A 15627-nucleotide genomic window follows, 5' to 3' on the forward strand; every position below is an offset into this window, starting at 1 on the left:
AATGTTTCCGACTCAACTACTTCCACAGGCAGTGCATTCCATGCCCCCACTACTCTCTGGGTAAAGAACCTACCTCTGATATCATTCCTATATCTTCCACCTTTCACCTTAAATTTATGTCCCCTTGTAATGGTTTGTTCCACCCGGGGAAAAAGTATCTGTCTACTCTATCTATTCCCCTGATCACCTTATAAACCTCTATCAAGTTGCCCCTCATCCTTCTCCGTTCTAATGAGAAAAGGCCTAGCACCCTCAACCTTTCCTCGTAAGACCTACTCTCCATTCCAGGTAACATCCTGGTAAATCTTCTTTGCACCTTTTCCAAAGCTTCCACATCCTTCCTAAAATGAGGCGACCAGAACTGTACACAGTACTCCAAATGTGGCCTTACCAAAGTTTTGTACAGCTTCATCATCATCTCACGGCTCTTAAATTCAATCCCTCTGTTAATGAACGCGAGCACACCATAGGCCTTCTTCACAGCTCTATCCACTTGAGTGGCAACTTTCAAAGATGTATGAACATAGACCCCAAGATCTCTCTGCTCCTCCACATTGCCAAGAACTCTACCGTGAACCCTGTATTCCGCATTCATATTTGTCCTTCCAAAATGGACAACCTCACACTTTTCAGGGTTAAACTCCATCTGCCACTTCTTAGCCCAGCTCTGCATCCTATCTATGTCTCTTTGCAGCCGACAACAGCTCTCCTTACTATCCACAACTCCACCAATCTTCGTATCATCTGCAAATTTACTGACCCACCCTTCAACTCCCTCATCCAAGTCATTAATGAAAATCACAAACAGCAGAGGACCCAGAACTGATCCCTGCGGTACACCACTGGTAACTGGGATCCAGGCTGCATATTTGCCATCCACCACCACTCTCTGACTTCTATCGGTTAGCCAGTTCGTTATCCAACTGGCCAAATTTCCCACTCTCCCATGCCTCCTTACTTTCTGCAGAAGCCTACCATGGGGAACCTTATCAAATGCCTTACTAAAATCCATGTACACTACATCCACTGCTTTACCTTCAACCACATGCTTGGTCACCTCCTCAAAGAATTCAATAAGATTTGTAAGGCAAGACCTACCCCTCACAAATCCGTGCTGACTATCCCTAATCAAGCAGTGTCTTTCCAGATGCTCAGAAATCCTATCCTTCAGTACCCTTTCCATTACTTTGCCTACCACCGAAGTAAGACTAACTGGCCTGTAATTCCCAGGGTTATCCCTAGTCCCTTTTTGAACAGGGGCGCGACATTCGCCACTCTCCAATCCCCTGGTACCACCCCTGTTGACAGTGAGGACGAAAAGATCATTGCCAACGGCTCTGCAATTTCATCTCTTGCTTCCCATAGAATCCTTGGATATATCCCGTCAGGCCCGAGGGACTTGTCTATCCTCAAGTTTTTCAAAATGCCCAACACATCTTCCTTCCTAACAAGTATTTCCTCGAGCTTACCAGTCTGTTTCACACTGTCCTCTCCAACAATATCGCCCCTCTCATTTGTAAATACAGAAGAAAAGTACTCATTCAAGACCTCTCCTATCTCTTCAGACTCAATACACAATCTCCCGCTACTGTCCTTGATCGGACCTACCCTCGCTCTAGTCATTCTCATTTTTCTCACATATGTGTAAAAGGCCTTGGGGTTTTCCTTGATCCTACCCGCCAAAGATTGTTCATGCCCTCTCTTAGCTCTCCTAATCCCTTTCCTCAGTTCCCTCCTGGCTATCTTGTATCCCTCCAACGCCCTGTCTGAACCTTGTTTCCTCAGCCTTACATAAGTAAGTAATATAGGCCGATCTCACTCCTAAATGTAGGTGCAAAGTTGCTGGCAAAGGTTTTGGCCATGAGGATAGAGGACTGTGTGCCGCAGGTCATACACGAGGATCAGACGGGGTTCGTGAAAGGGAGGCAGTTGAATACTAATGTGCGGAGGCTCTTGAATGTTATAATGATGCCGGAGATGGAAGGGGAGGCGGAGATAGTGGCGGCGTTGGATGCGGAGAAGGCCTTTGTTAGGGTGGAATGGGGGTACCTATGGGAGGTGTTGAAAAGGTTCGGGTTCGGGGAGGGGTTCGTCAGGTTGGTGAGGCTGCGATATGAGGCCCCGGTGGCGAGTGTGGCCATGAACAGAAGGACGTCAGAGTATTTCCGGCTACACCGGGGGTCGAGGCAGGGGTGTCCCCTGTCCCCCCTGCTCTTTGCGCTGGCGATTGAACCCCTGGCCATGGCGTTGAGGGAGTCGAGGAACTGGAGGGGGCTGGTGCAGGGTGGGGAGGAGCATCGGGTGTCGCTCTATCCGGATGATTTCCTGCTATATGTGGCGGACCCGGTGGGGGGAATGCCGGAGGCGATGAGGATCCTTAGGGAGTTTGGAGATTTCTCCGGGTACAAGCTTAATATGGGGAAGAGCGAGTTGTTCGTAGTGCACCCAGTGGACCAGGAGAGGGGGATTGGTGTGCTCCCGCCAAAAAGGGCGGAGAGGAGTTTCAGGTACCTGGGGGTCCAGGTGGCTAGGAGCTGGGGGGCCCTACATAAGCTTAACTTCACGAGGCTGGTGGAGCAGATGGAGGAGGAGTTTAAGAGGTGGGACGTGCTGCCACTCTCCCTGGCAGGTAGGGTGCAGTCAGTTAAAATGACGGTGCTCCCGAGGTTTCTGTTCCTGTTCCAGTGCCTCCCCATCCTGATCCCTAAGGCCTTCTTCAGGCGGGTTAACAGGAACGTTCTGGGGTTTGTGTGGGTGCAGAAGACCCCGAGGGTGAGAAGGGTGTTCCTGGCGCGGTGCAGGGTTAGCGGGGGTTGGCGCTGCCTAACCTCTGTGGGTATTATTGGGCCGTCAACGTGGCGATGGTGCGTAAGTGGGTGATGGAGGGGGATGAGGTGGCATGGAAGAGGCTGGAGATGGCGTCCTGTGTGGGCATGAGCCTGGAGGCGCTGGTGACGGCGCCGCTGCCGCTTCCTCCAGCGAGGTATACCACAAGCCCGGTGGTGGCGGCTACCCTCAAAATTTGGGGGCAATGGAGACGTCACAGGGGGAGGTGGGGGCCTCGGTGTGGTCCCCGATTCGGGGGAACCACCGGTTTGTCCCGGGGAGGATGGACGGAGGGTTCTTGAGCTGGCACAGGGTAGGTATTAGAAGGATGGGGGACCTGTTTGTGGACGGGAAGTTCGCGAGCCTGGGTGAGCTGGAGGAGAAGTTTGGGCTCCCCCCGGGGAACACCTTCAGATATATGCAGGTAAGAGCGTTTGTTCGGTGGCAGGTGGTGGGGTTCCCACTGTTGCCGCCAGGCAGGGTCCAGGACAGGGTGCTATTGGGGGTGTGGGTTGGAGAGGGGAGGATCTCGGCAAAGTATCAGATGATGCAGGAGGAGGAGGAGGCCTCGGTGGAGGAGCTAAAGGGTAAGTGGGAGGAGGAGTTGGGTGAGGAGATTGACGAAGGGACGTGGGCGGATGCCCTGGGGAGGGTGAACTCTTCCTCCTCTTGCGCGAGGCTCAGCCTCAAACAATTTAAGGTGCTGCATAAGGCTCACATGACCGGGGCAAGGATAAGCCAGTTCTTTGGGTGCGAGGACAGGTGTGTTAGGTGCTCAGGGAGCCCAGCAAACCACATCCACATGTTCTGGGTGTGCCCAGCGCTGGAGGACCTTTGGAAGGGTGTAGCGAGGACAGTGTCGAGGGTGGTAGGTTCCAGGGTATGGCCGGGCTGGGGGCTCGCAATATTTGGGGTGGCAGAGGAGCCGGGAGTGCAGGAGGCGAAAGAGGCCGGTATTCTGGCCTTTGCGTCCCTGGTAGCCCGGCGAAGGATTCTTCTTCAGTGGAAGGATGCGAGGCCCCCAAGCGTGGAATCCTGGATCAACGATATGGTGGGGTTTATTAAATTGGAGAGGGTGAAATTTGCTCTCAGGGGTTCGGTGCAGGGGTTCTTCAGGCGGTGGCAACCGTTCCTAGACTTCCTGGCAGAGCGTTAGAAGATGGTCAGCAGCAGCAACCCGGAGGGGGGGGCGGGTGCTCGGTGTGCGGGGGGGGGGGGGGTTGGTTCGTTTTTCTTGAGTGGGCGGGTATATTTGCCTTTGATGGAGGCTGTCAATTTATTATTTATGTATATGGGGGGGGGGGCGGGGGGGGGTCTTCTTTTCCTTCTGTATTTTGTTGTTGATATTTTGTGAAAATTTGAATAAAAATATTTTTTTTAAAACCAAAAAACATTCTTTCTGTCCCAATTCCCTGGTTATCTGGACTGTAACTCGTGCTTTAGGAAGCCTGCCTCTTAGTAGCTCCCGATCTGGCAGCTGGGAGAATTTAAATTCAATGAATACATCTGGAATTGAAACGCTAGTCTCAGTAATGGTGACCATCAAACCATTCTCGATTATCATAAACCAACTGTCCTTCGGGGAAGGGAATCTGCCCTCCTTGCCTGGTCTGGCCTACTTATGACTCTGGACCCTCTTAACCGCCCTCTGAAATGGTATAGCAATCTAATCAGTTCAAGGGCAATTAGGGATCGGCAATGAATGCTTGCCCAGCCGTTGACACCCACATCCCACGAAAGAGTACATTTTTCAGAATATTCAAATTGGCAGTCCTGAACTTGGATGCGCCGTTAGCCAATTGAGGAAGTGGCTCCTGTGAAATCAGCACTTTCCTTTCCTCTGCAGATAGAAACTCCTTTGACAGTCCGGAGGACGTAGCAGCAGCTTTCACAGCCTCATTCACCAGCATGCTGGGCATGACCCAGACTGGCGAAGACAAGAAACCAGGTTCGTTATCACACATCCTTCCTTGCGTTAGCTAGTCCCCTGTGTAAAATTTCCCTTCCCCCTCACCCCAAACCTCTTATCGTCCAAGATTTTTATTTCATGTAGCAGGGCATGTCATCCATGAGGTCATCGCGTATCGGGGCAGGAGGAGGCTATTTGGCCCTATAAATGTGCTGTACCAATCAGTGAGACCATGGCTGATAATAATAATAATAACCTTTTATTGTCACAAGTATGAAGTTACTGTGAAAAGCCCCTAGTCGCCACATTCCAGCGCCTATTCGCGTAAGTTGAACCCGCGTTGCCGGCCTTGTTCTGCATCACAAACCAGCTGCCTTAACCCAAACCGTAACCATCTCATAACCTTTGACTCCCTTGTCGATCAAAAATCTGCCTAACGCAACCTTGAATATATTCAATGACCCTGCCTCCACTGTGGAAGAGGATTCCAAACACTAACTCTCTGGGATGAGAAATGCTTCCACATCTCTGTCTTCAACGGGCAGCACGACAGCACAGTGGTTGGCACAGTTGCTTCACAGCTCCAGGGTCCCGGGTTCGATTCCCAGCTTGGGTCACTGTCTGTGCGGAGTCTGCGCGTTCTCCTCGTGTCTGCGTGGGTTTCCTCCGGGTGCTCCCATTTCCTCCCACAGTCCTAAGACGTGCATCTTAGGTGGATTGGCCATGCTAAATTGCCTTAGTGTCCAAAAGGTTAGCTGGGGTTACTGGGTGGCGGGGATAGGTTGGAAGTGTGGGATTAAGTGGGGAACTCTTTCCAAGGAACGATGCAGACTCAATGGACCGAATGGCCTCCTTCTGCACTGTAAATTCTATGATAAATGACAAACCCCTTGAACTGTGCTCCCAAATTCTTGATTGCACCATGACGGGGAAACATTCTCTCAGCCTCAACCCTGTCTAGCCTCTCCGGAATATTTAATGCCTCAATAAGATCACCCCTCATTTTTCTAAATTTCAGTCACCAGATCCTCAGACTACACACCCTTTCCTCACAAACATCATCCCAGGAATCCACCAGGCGAACCTTCATTGAACTGTTTCCAATGCAAGTATATCCCTGCTTAGATAAGGACACCAAAAACGCAGACAGTTCTCTGGATACTAACTCAGCCACAACCTGTCGTTTGTCGTTTTGTCCGATTTCTTTAAATTATGGCTTAATTATATAAGTGGTGGAGAATTGGGGGAGGGGGGCAGGAAAGGCTGTCGGAGCAATTGGAGATGGCAGGTCATGTTGTGAAATCAACTGAAAAATGTCCAATCAGAATTGTCAATCTGAGCTGCAGGCCCAATCAGACATAAGGGGCGGGATTCTCCGACACCCCGCCGGGTCAGAGAATCGCCGGGGGCTGGTGTGAATCCCACCCCCCGCCGGTTGCTGAATTCGCCGGCAACGGATATTCGTCGGGGGCAGTAATCGCGCCGGTCGGCGCCCCCCGCCCCCCCCCCGGCGATTCTCCGGCCCGCGATGGGCTGAAATCCCGCTGCTGGAATGCCTGTCCCGCCGGCGAGGATCAAACCACCTCTCTTCCCGGTAGGACTAGGCGGCGCAGGTGGGCTCCGGGGTCCTGGGGGGGGGAACTCAGGGACTGGGAATGCAGGGGATGTGGCTGCAAAAGCCCAGTCAGGTGAACCAAATGGACTGGGAATCTGGTGACCTTTCACCCCAGACAGCAGGGATCAAATCCAAAGCCCCTGACGCTCACTTTGGGTTCCGCCAGAGCCACTCGGCTCCAGCTCTCATTACTTGCTTAAAAGTCGACAAAAAGGCCGAACCCTCCTTCCTCACAGCGCTGTGAATGCACCTTCACCACGTGGACTGCAGGGGTTCAAGATGGCAGCTCTTCAGCAATAATTTAGAGCTGGGAAATAAATGCCTCGGTACTAATGCCGTGAGCAAAAATAAAATTGAGCTGTTAACGGAACTGAAGCAAATCAGAACAAATTGAATTTTCCTGCCAGGATCTTTCTCTTGGGTTGCTCACCAGTCCTTGAAGTGCTGGCAACTCCAATGAAGAAACACAGGCCACCAGAGGGCAGCAAAGGAAACCCTGCCAATCAAAATACACTGGCCATAAATTCCTCACATTTACGATGTATGCCATCCCCCTTGAGACAAAGCCCATAATTCCACTAACTTTCCGAATTAATTTTGTACCTCTTCAGTCACAGATTTCAAAAGGATAGACAAGGAAAAGCGGTTCCCATCAGCTGATGGTACAGGCATTAGGGGACACAGGACAAGAAATGTCGGTCACAGTACGAGAGAAGAACTTTTTTTTGTGCCGCAAGTGGTACTGAGCTGGAACCCGCTGCTGACGAGGGTGGTGGAAGCCAAGATGGGATAGAGGTTAATGCAGGGGAATTGGACCATCTGGATTGGTCTTCGGGGAGCCAGCATGGATTTGATGGGACGAATGGTCTCCTTCTGTGACTCTTATGATGAGCTAACCTTGTGACCCGGCGGGGGTGTGGGTGGCGGAAGTTTTGGGAAGTGGAGGGTGGTGCTGGTGATTCGCTGTGTCAAACTCACATGAGGCAAGTCTTAGGGTTAATGCCTGAAAGTTCAGTGTCTAAAGAGTGAGCGACATGAGAAATCGGGAAGATGGGGCAAAAAAATAAAGCCTTTTACGAAATTATCAGGGACTGGGAATCCAGGGGATGTGGCTGTAAAACCAAGCGGGGCCCAGTCAGGTGAACCAAATGGACTGGGAATCTGGTGACCTTTCACCCCAGACAGCAGGGATCAAATCCAAAGCCCCGATCGCTTCGAATAAAGTCTCCTGCACCAGCCTGACCCATTTAACACCTTATGGCTGATTGGGCCTGCAGCTCGGATTGACAATTCTGATCGGACATTTTTCAGTTGCTTTCATAACATGTGCTCCCAGCTCCAACTGGTCCGACAGCCTCTACTGCCCCCCCCCCCCCCCCCCCCAATTCTCCACCACTTTTATAATTAAGCAATAATTTAAAGAAAACAGACAAAACGACAAATGTCAGGTTTGTTTAGTTGTTGCGACATATTTCCCTCCCAGTTTCCGCTTGCAGCAGTCTCCAGTGAGCTTGACCTTTGAATTGTTGGAGACTCCAGGCAATGCTGAAGGGTTGGCAATGCCAACCGGTGGGGTTCCATCGTCAAGCTAGGCACCCGCCTTTGTCAAAAGACAGTTGGCGGATGGACTCTATCCGGGAGGAGTAGTGCGTGGGGGAGGGGTGGTTTAACGGCAACACCATGTAGGGTGGGAAGGGCAGGGCCGCCAGTGCAGGATGAGCCAGGGGTGCTTGATGTCCACTAGAAAGGGTCCGTGCCTTCCATTCACAGAATTCCCCATCCCTGAGTGCCGACATGATCCATAACATTCCGGCTGTAACCGTCTGCTCCTCCGCAGCATCTACTGCTCGCAAGATTATCCTCAGCAAGGATACACCGCTTCATATATACATCCTTCTTGATGCTTCGGAAAGTGTTGGTGAGGAAGATTTCTTACAGTCAAAGCAAGTTGCTGAGAACCTCATCAACAAGGTAAGAGAACAATCGCCATTGGCAAGTGGCCTGAATTGAACATAAAAACAAACGTTATTGTTTCACGTTTTTTTTCTGCTCTGCATTTAATCAGGCACAAGTGCCTCATGTAAAAACAGCCCCGTTTGATCGCCACTCCATTCACCACCTTAACCATTCATTCCTTCCACCGCTGACACACAATGGGAGCAGTGCGTAACATCTAATAATAATAATGATCTTTATTGTCACAGGTAGGCTTACATTAACACTTCAATGAGTTTACTGTGAAAAGCCCCTCGTCGCCACATTCCGGCGCCTGTTCGGGTAGACTGAGGGAGAATTCAGAATGTCCAAATTACCTAATAGCACGTCTTTCGGGACTTGTTGGGGGAAACCGGATCACCCGGAGGAAACCCACACAGACACGGGGAGAACGTGCAGACTCCATGTAGCGCACAAAGACTCCATGAGACGAATATAGTGAAGTCGATGAGGCTTTATTAAGCGTGTCTGTTCCCCAGCAGCTCGATAGTAAACTGGCCTGCGGGGGAAGACACCGGCTTCTTATACTTCGCCTTCAGGGCGGAGCTTGAGGTCAACGGCCAACCAGGACCCGGGATCTGTCAGCCAATGACATTAGGGCTTCCAGTCCCACATGACTCCCAATACATACTACCACATTCACCCCTTGTCAAAAATGAACCCGGCGGGGTGATGCTTCGTATGGTGGTAAGGGTTTACAGGGCTGGTCCTGGGAGGATAGAACATTCACATGGTAGTACAGTATTGGACAGTTTCGTCCTGTTGCAACTATTTACAGAGGGTATAGGAAAAAAACAAAATGTTCTTTGAACAGTCCATCTTTGTTTTACATCGACGCCACGAGTTGGTCGGGCGGTCTCGTCGTCCGTGTCGATCGCCTCGGCCCCGGCGGTGGTGGTGGTGCTTGTACCAGTGTTGTCGCCTCCAGGAGCCGTACGGTTTCAGCTGTCGGTGCAAAGGGGAGGGGGACTGATCCTCCTGGGAAGGGGGCGGTCGCGGGGTGAGGCGGTGGCAGGAAGGGGGGCGGTTGGGTTGATGGTGTCGGGGGGGTGTGCGTGGTGCCGGCGGGCGCCAGATCCCGCAGGGAGACCGTGTCCTGTCGGCCGTCGGGGTACTCCACGTAGGCGTACTGGGGGTTTGCGTGGAGGAGGTGAACCCTTTCGACCAACGGCTCCGCCTTATGTGCCCGCACATGCTTTCGGAGCAGGATGGGTCCTGGGGCCGCCAGCCAGGTCGGCAGCGACGTTCCAGAGGAGGACCTCCTAGGGAAGACAAGGAGACGCTCGTGGGGCGTTTGATTAGTGCTTGTACATAATAACGACCGGATGGAATGGAGAGCGTCCGGGAGGACCTCCTGCCACCGTGAAACTGGGAGATCCCTGGACCGTAGGGCCAGTAGGACGGCCTTCCAGACCGTGCCGTTTTCCCTTTCTACTTGCCCGTTCCCCCGGGGGTTGTAGCTGGTCGTCCTGCTTGAGGCTATGCCCTTGCTGAGCAGGAACTGGCGCAGCTCGTCACTCATGAAAGAGGACCTCCTGTCGCTGTGGACGTATGCGGGGTAACCGAACAGTGTGAAGATGCTGTTCAGGGCTTTAATGACTGTGGCCGCGGTCATGTCGGAGCAGGGAATGGCAAAAGGGAAGCGGGAGTATTCGTCCACTACATTAAGAAAATATGCGTTGCGGTCGGTGGAGGGGAGGGGCCCTTTGAAATCGAGACTGAGGCGTTCAAAGGGGCGGGAAGCCTTAATCAGGTGCGCTCCATCTGGCCTGAAAAAATGCGGCTTGCATTCCGCGCAGATGTGGCAGTCCCTTGTGACTGTACGGACCTCTTCTAAAGAGTATGGGAGATTGCGGGACTTGATGAAGTGGTAAAACCGAGTGACCCCCGGGTGGCAGAGGTCCTCGTGGAGGGTTTGGAGGCGGTCAATTTGTGCGTTGGCACATGTGCCGCGGGATAGGGCATCGGACGGCTCGTTCAGCTTTCCGGGCCGGTACAAGATCTCATAGTTGAAGGTGGAGAGCTCGATCCTCCACCTTAAGATCTTGTCATTTTTAATTTTGCCCCGCTGTGCATTATCGAACATGAAAGCTACCGACCGTTGGTCAGTGAGGGGAGTGAATCTCCTGCCAGCCAGGTAATGCCTCCAATGTCGCACAGCTTCCACTATGGCTTGGGCTTCCTTTTCCACTGAGGAGTGGCGGATTTCTGAGGCGTGGAGGGTTCGGGAGAAAAAGGCCACGGGTCTGCCCGCTTGGTTAAGGGTGGCCGCTAGAGCTACGTCGGAGGCGTCGCTCTCGACCTGGAAGGGGAGGGACTCGTCGATGGCGCGCATCGTGGCCTTTGCGATGTCCGCTTTGATGCGGCTGAAGGCCTGGCAAGCCTCTGTCGACAGAGGGAAGGTCGTGGTCTGTATTAGGGGGCGGGCCTTGTCTGCGTACTGGGGGACCCACTGGGCGTAGTACGAAAAGAACCCCAGGCAGCGTTTCAGGGCTTTTGGGCAGTGCGGGAGGGGAAATTCCATGAGTGCGCGCATACGTTCGGGGTCGGGGCCTATTATCCCATTGCGTACTATGTAGCCCAGAATGGCTAGCCGGTCGGTGCTAAAAACGCACTTGTCCTCGTTGTATGTGAGGTTCAAGGCTTTGGCGGTCTGGAGGAAATTTTGGAGGTTGGCGTCGTGGTCCTGCTGATCGTGGCCGCAGATGGTTACATTGTCGAGATACGGGAACGTGGCCCGTAACCCATGTTGATCAACTATCCGGTCCATCTCCCGTTGGAAGACCGAGACCCCGTTTGTGACGCCAAAAGGGACCCGTAAGAAATGGTATAATCGCCCGTCTGCCTCGAAGGCTGTGTACTTGCGGTCACTTGGGCGGATGGGGAGCTGATGGTAGGCGGACTTGAGGTCCACGGTGGAGAAGACTTTATACTGGGCAATCCGATTGACCATGTCGGATATGCGGGGGAGAGGGTACGTTTCTAGTTGTGTGTACCTGTTGATGGTCTGGCTATAGTCAATGACCATCCTTTGTTTCTCCCCTGTCTTCACTACTACCACCTGCGCTCTCCAGGGACTATTGCTGGCCTGGATTATGCCCTCCTTTAGTAGCCGCTGGACTTCGGACCGAATGAAGGTCCGGTCCTGGGCGCTGTACCGTCTGCTCCTAGTGGCGACGGGTTTGCAATCCGGGGTGAGGTTCGCAAACAAGGACGGGGGTTGCACCTTGAGGGTTGCGAGGCCGCAGATAGTGAGTGGGGGTATGGGGCCGCCGAATTTAAACGTAAGGCTCTGTAGATTACATTGGAAATCTAATCCCAGCAAGGTGGGGGCACAGAGTTGGGGAAGGACGTTAAGTTTATAGTTTTTGAACTCCCTCCCCTGCACCGTTAGGGTAACTATGCAGAATCCCTGGATCTGTACGGAGTGGGATCCTGCAGCTAGGCAAATCTTTTGTGCGCTGGGATAGGTGGTCAAGCAACAGCGCCTTATCGTGTCGGGGTGTATAAAGCTTTCCGTGCTCCCGGAGTCGACTAGGCATGGCGTCTCGTGGCCGTTAATTAGGACCGTTGTCGTCGTCGTCTGGAGTGTCCGGGGCCGAGCCTGATCGAGCGTAACCGAAGCGAGCCGTGGTTGTAGTAGTGGGGTGGGGTCCGTTGTTGCCGTCCAAGATGGCGTCAGGATGGACAAAATTGCCGCCCCCATACATCGCACGTGGCTGGGGGGTCACAAGATGGCGGCGGAGGTGAACAAAACGGCCGCCCCCATGCGTCGTACAGGTCGTGGGCGGTCCAAGATGGCAGCACCCCTCCTCCCCTCGTGGTGGTCGGGACCCAAAATGGCGGCCTCTGCGGGTCGCACATGGTGTGCTGGGGGGTCTGGGGAGCGCTAGGACCGCGAGCGCTAGGACCGCGCGGAGCTCCCTCACCGCGAGCGCTAGGACCGCGAGCGCTAGGACGCGCGGAGCTCCCTCACCGGGGACAGCGGTGGTCGGGGCCCAAGTCGGTGGCGCCGGCGGGTCAGGCGTGGGGCCGCGAGCGCAAGGAGCGCGAGGAGCTCCCTCACCGGGGGCAGCGGTGGTCGGGGTCCAAGTAGGTGGCGCCGGCGGGTCAGGCGTGGGGCGCGGGACGGGGGTGAGGGTGGCGTTAGGGACGCGAAAAACCCCCTCCTCTCCGTGGAGAGTGTTGGCCGGGACCCAAAGCGGTAGCGCCGGTGGCGGGTCGTACATGGGCTGCGGGGAGGGGGGTTGGGGAGCGTAGGCGGCGTGCAGGGCTCCCAGTTCTCCCGGGACCGCGGTGGTCGGGACCCAGAGCGGCTGCGCCTGCGGGTCGCACATGGCGTGCTGGGGGGGTTGGGACGCATAGACTGCTTGTAGGGCTCCCTGTGGCGCCGGGACGGCGGCGACCTCGCGGGATCGGCACACCACCGCATAATGGCCCTTTTTCCCGCAGCTTTTGCAGATGGCTGCGCGGGCCGGACAGCGCTGTCGGGGGTGTTTCGCCTGGCCGCAGAAATAACAGCGGGCGCCCCCGGTGCGACTCGGCGTTTGGACTGCGCAAGCCTGTGGGGTGTCCGGTGGTGGGAGGGGGGTAGGGGGTTTGCCGCGACGGGTACGTACGGGGCCCAATGGCCTGCCGCGCGGTCGGGGCCGTAGGCGCGGGTATTACGCGCGGCCACGTCTAGGGAGGCTGCTAGGGCCCGTGCCTCTGAGAGTCCTAGCGACTCTTTTTCTAGAAGTCTTTGGCGGATTTGGGAGGATTGCATACCTGCCACAAAAGCGTCGCGCATTAACGTGTTGGTTTGCATTCACCGACGGGCAGCTGCAGGCTCGTCCCAAAATCAGCAGCGCGGCGTAGAACTCGTCCATCGATTCTCCGGGAGCTTGCCGTCTTGTCGCGAGCTGGTAGCGAGCGTAGATTTGGTTAACTGGGCGAACGTAGAGACTTCTCAGTGCTGTGAACGCCGTCTGGAAATCGTCGGTGTCTTCAATGAGGGTGAAAATCTCCGTGCTCACCCTCGAGTGCAGGACCTGCAGTTTTTGTTCGTCTGAGACTCGGCCGGTGGTCGTCCTGATGTAGGCCTCGAAGCAAGTCTGTCAGTGTTTGAAGGCTGCTGCCGCATTCACTGCGTGGGGGCTGATCCTCAGGCATTCTGGAATGATCCTGAGCTCCATAGTCCTTTTTAGGCACGCTTAATAAATTGTAGCGCACAAAGACTCCATGAGACGAATATAGTGAAGTCGATGAGGCTTTATTAAGCGTGTCTGTTCCTCAGCAGCTCGATAGTAAACTGGCCTGCGGGGGAAGACACCGGCTTCTTATACTTCGCCTTCAGGGCGTAGCTTGAGGTCAACGGCCAACCAGGACCCGGGATCTGTCAGCCAATGACATTAGGGCTTCCAGTCCCACATGACCCCCAATACATACTACCACACTCCACATAGACAGTGACCCAAGCCGGGGATTGAATCTGGGACCCTGGAGCTGTGAAGCAACAGTGGTACCCACTGTGCTACCGGCATCTGCAAGATGCATTGCAACAACTCACCCAGGCTCCTTAGGCAGCACCTTCCAAACCCCCAACTTCTACAATCTGGAAGGACGGAAGAGGGCAGCAAATAGACAGGAACAACACCACCTGGAAGCTCCCCTCCAAACCACACACCATCCTGACTTGGGAACTTATCGCGGTTCACGGAGGTGGCTCGCTGTCATCTTATCGAGGGCAATTAAGGATGGGCAACAAATCTTGCCAGTGACACTCGCATCGCGTGACTGAATAGAGAGAAAAAATATTGTTATCTCAGGCCCGTGAATTTTTTTTTTTGCCTCCTAGATTGCAAGTTTTGACGTTAGGCCCAGGTTTGGTGTTATATCGTATGCATCCGAGCCAGTGGTGATAGCTAACCTCTACGATGACCAGCAATCCAATGCTGACGACGTTATCGACCTATTACAAACTTCGGAGAATGCCGACTACATGAGTAAGTTCCTCTTTGAAGAGTGAGTGTCATTGAGAATCCACGAATGGCCTAAGAAGAGTATAAGAAATAACAACAGCAATGGTCTATTCAGCTCCTCATGTTTGCTCAGTCCTTCTACCGCAACCTCCCTTTTTCTACAAGAGCCCATGGCGCTTTGATGCCCTGGACACCCCCTCTTACCCCCGCCGCACCCCCCCCCCCCATCTCCCCATAGAAATTCCAAAATATCACACCGCTTTGTGAAGTTGGGGTTGGTTAAATAGTGGAACTGGGCAAGACCAAACGGCCTCACGGGAAAATAGAAGGGGCAACATCCAGACTTCAGTGATTCCATCCCGCCAGTGCAATGAAGAGGAAATTCACAGTGCCGCCTCCAGTTTTGGGCACTCAACAGGAACTGGGGAAAAAACTCAGACCGACCGGGTGGGTGTTTTCAGAATTCCCTGCAGGATATTATTGGTCTTTGAAGGAATGCATCACCCAGAGCTCCAAGGGCTAGGTTATGAGGATCGACTCAGTAAATGGGGTTGTATTCCCCCGGAAACATTGATGGAGTGATTCGATTGAGAGATTCATGACTTTGAAAAGAATTGGTCAGGAATAAACAGAGGGAACATTTACCAGCTGCTGGGAGGAGCCACGACAATGAGACGTAGCCTCCGGATCAGAACTTGGCCAGCCAACAGCGGAAGTAGGAAAGTCTGGCAATTATAGATTGGGTACGGCACAGAAAGAGGCCGCCATGTCCGATCTGGCTCTCTGCAAGCTCAGTTCACCCAGTGTCACTCCCCTGCCTTTCCCCCATAGTCCTCAAAATTCTTCCTCTGTAGATAATGGTCCGACTCTCTTCCGAATGCCCTGATTGAAACCGTGTCCACCACACACTCAGGCTGGCGATTTCAGGTCAGAAAGACTTGCCACGTTTTCTTTCTCCTGTTCCCGTTGTTTCTTTTGGCCAACCACCTTAAATCACCTCTGGTGCTCGACCCTTTCACCAGAGGGAGCAGTTTCTCCCTATCTTTGGATGGGCAAATGGCCTCTGAGTTAAGATCTGCTTCAGGGCCCCCTTATGGCGAGACCTCAGGTGGGCCTCACACCTCAGGACTGACGCACAGATAGTTTCCCCGAACTGGAGAATCTAGAATATGGTGGCGAGAGGGTATGCAGTCTCGGGGTAAGGGGCTGATCATTTAGGACTGTGATGAGGAGAAATGCCTTCACTAAAAGGGCTGGGACTCTTTGCAATTCTCTACCCCAGAGGATTGTGGACGATCTGTCATTGAATATATTTAAGGCTG

The 15627-nt window shown here is 53.6% G+C and overlaps 1 protein-coding gene across 1 annotated transcript in view; it reads left to right on the forward strand.

Annotated features, from left to right (window-relative positions):
* Positions 1–15627, forward strand: part of LOC140390394 (complement C2-like) — a 154258-nt gene that overhangs the window by 28473 nt on the left and 110158 nt on the right. Inside the window, exons 5-7 of the mRNA XM_072475532.1 lie at positions 4673–4774; positions 8188–8321; positions 14182–14329. Coding sequence (XP_072331633.1) covers positions 4673–4774; positions 8188–8321; positions 14182–14329 — 384 coding nt within the window. The remainder of the gene's footprint in view (positions 1–4672; positions 4775–8187; positions 8322–14181; positions 14330–15627) is intronic.

The sequence above is a fragment of the Scyliorhinus torazame genome, chromosome 14 (assembly GCF_047496885.1).
Source record: "Scyliorhinus torazame isolate Kashiwa2021f chromosome 14, sScyTor2.1, whole genome shotgun sequence".
Classification (NCBI taxonomy): Eukaryota; Metazoa; Chordata; class Chondrichthyes; order Carcharhiniformes; family Scyliorhinidae; genus Scyliorhinus; species Scyliorhinus torazame.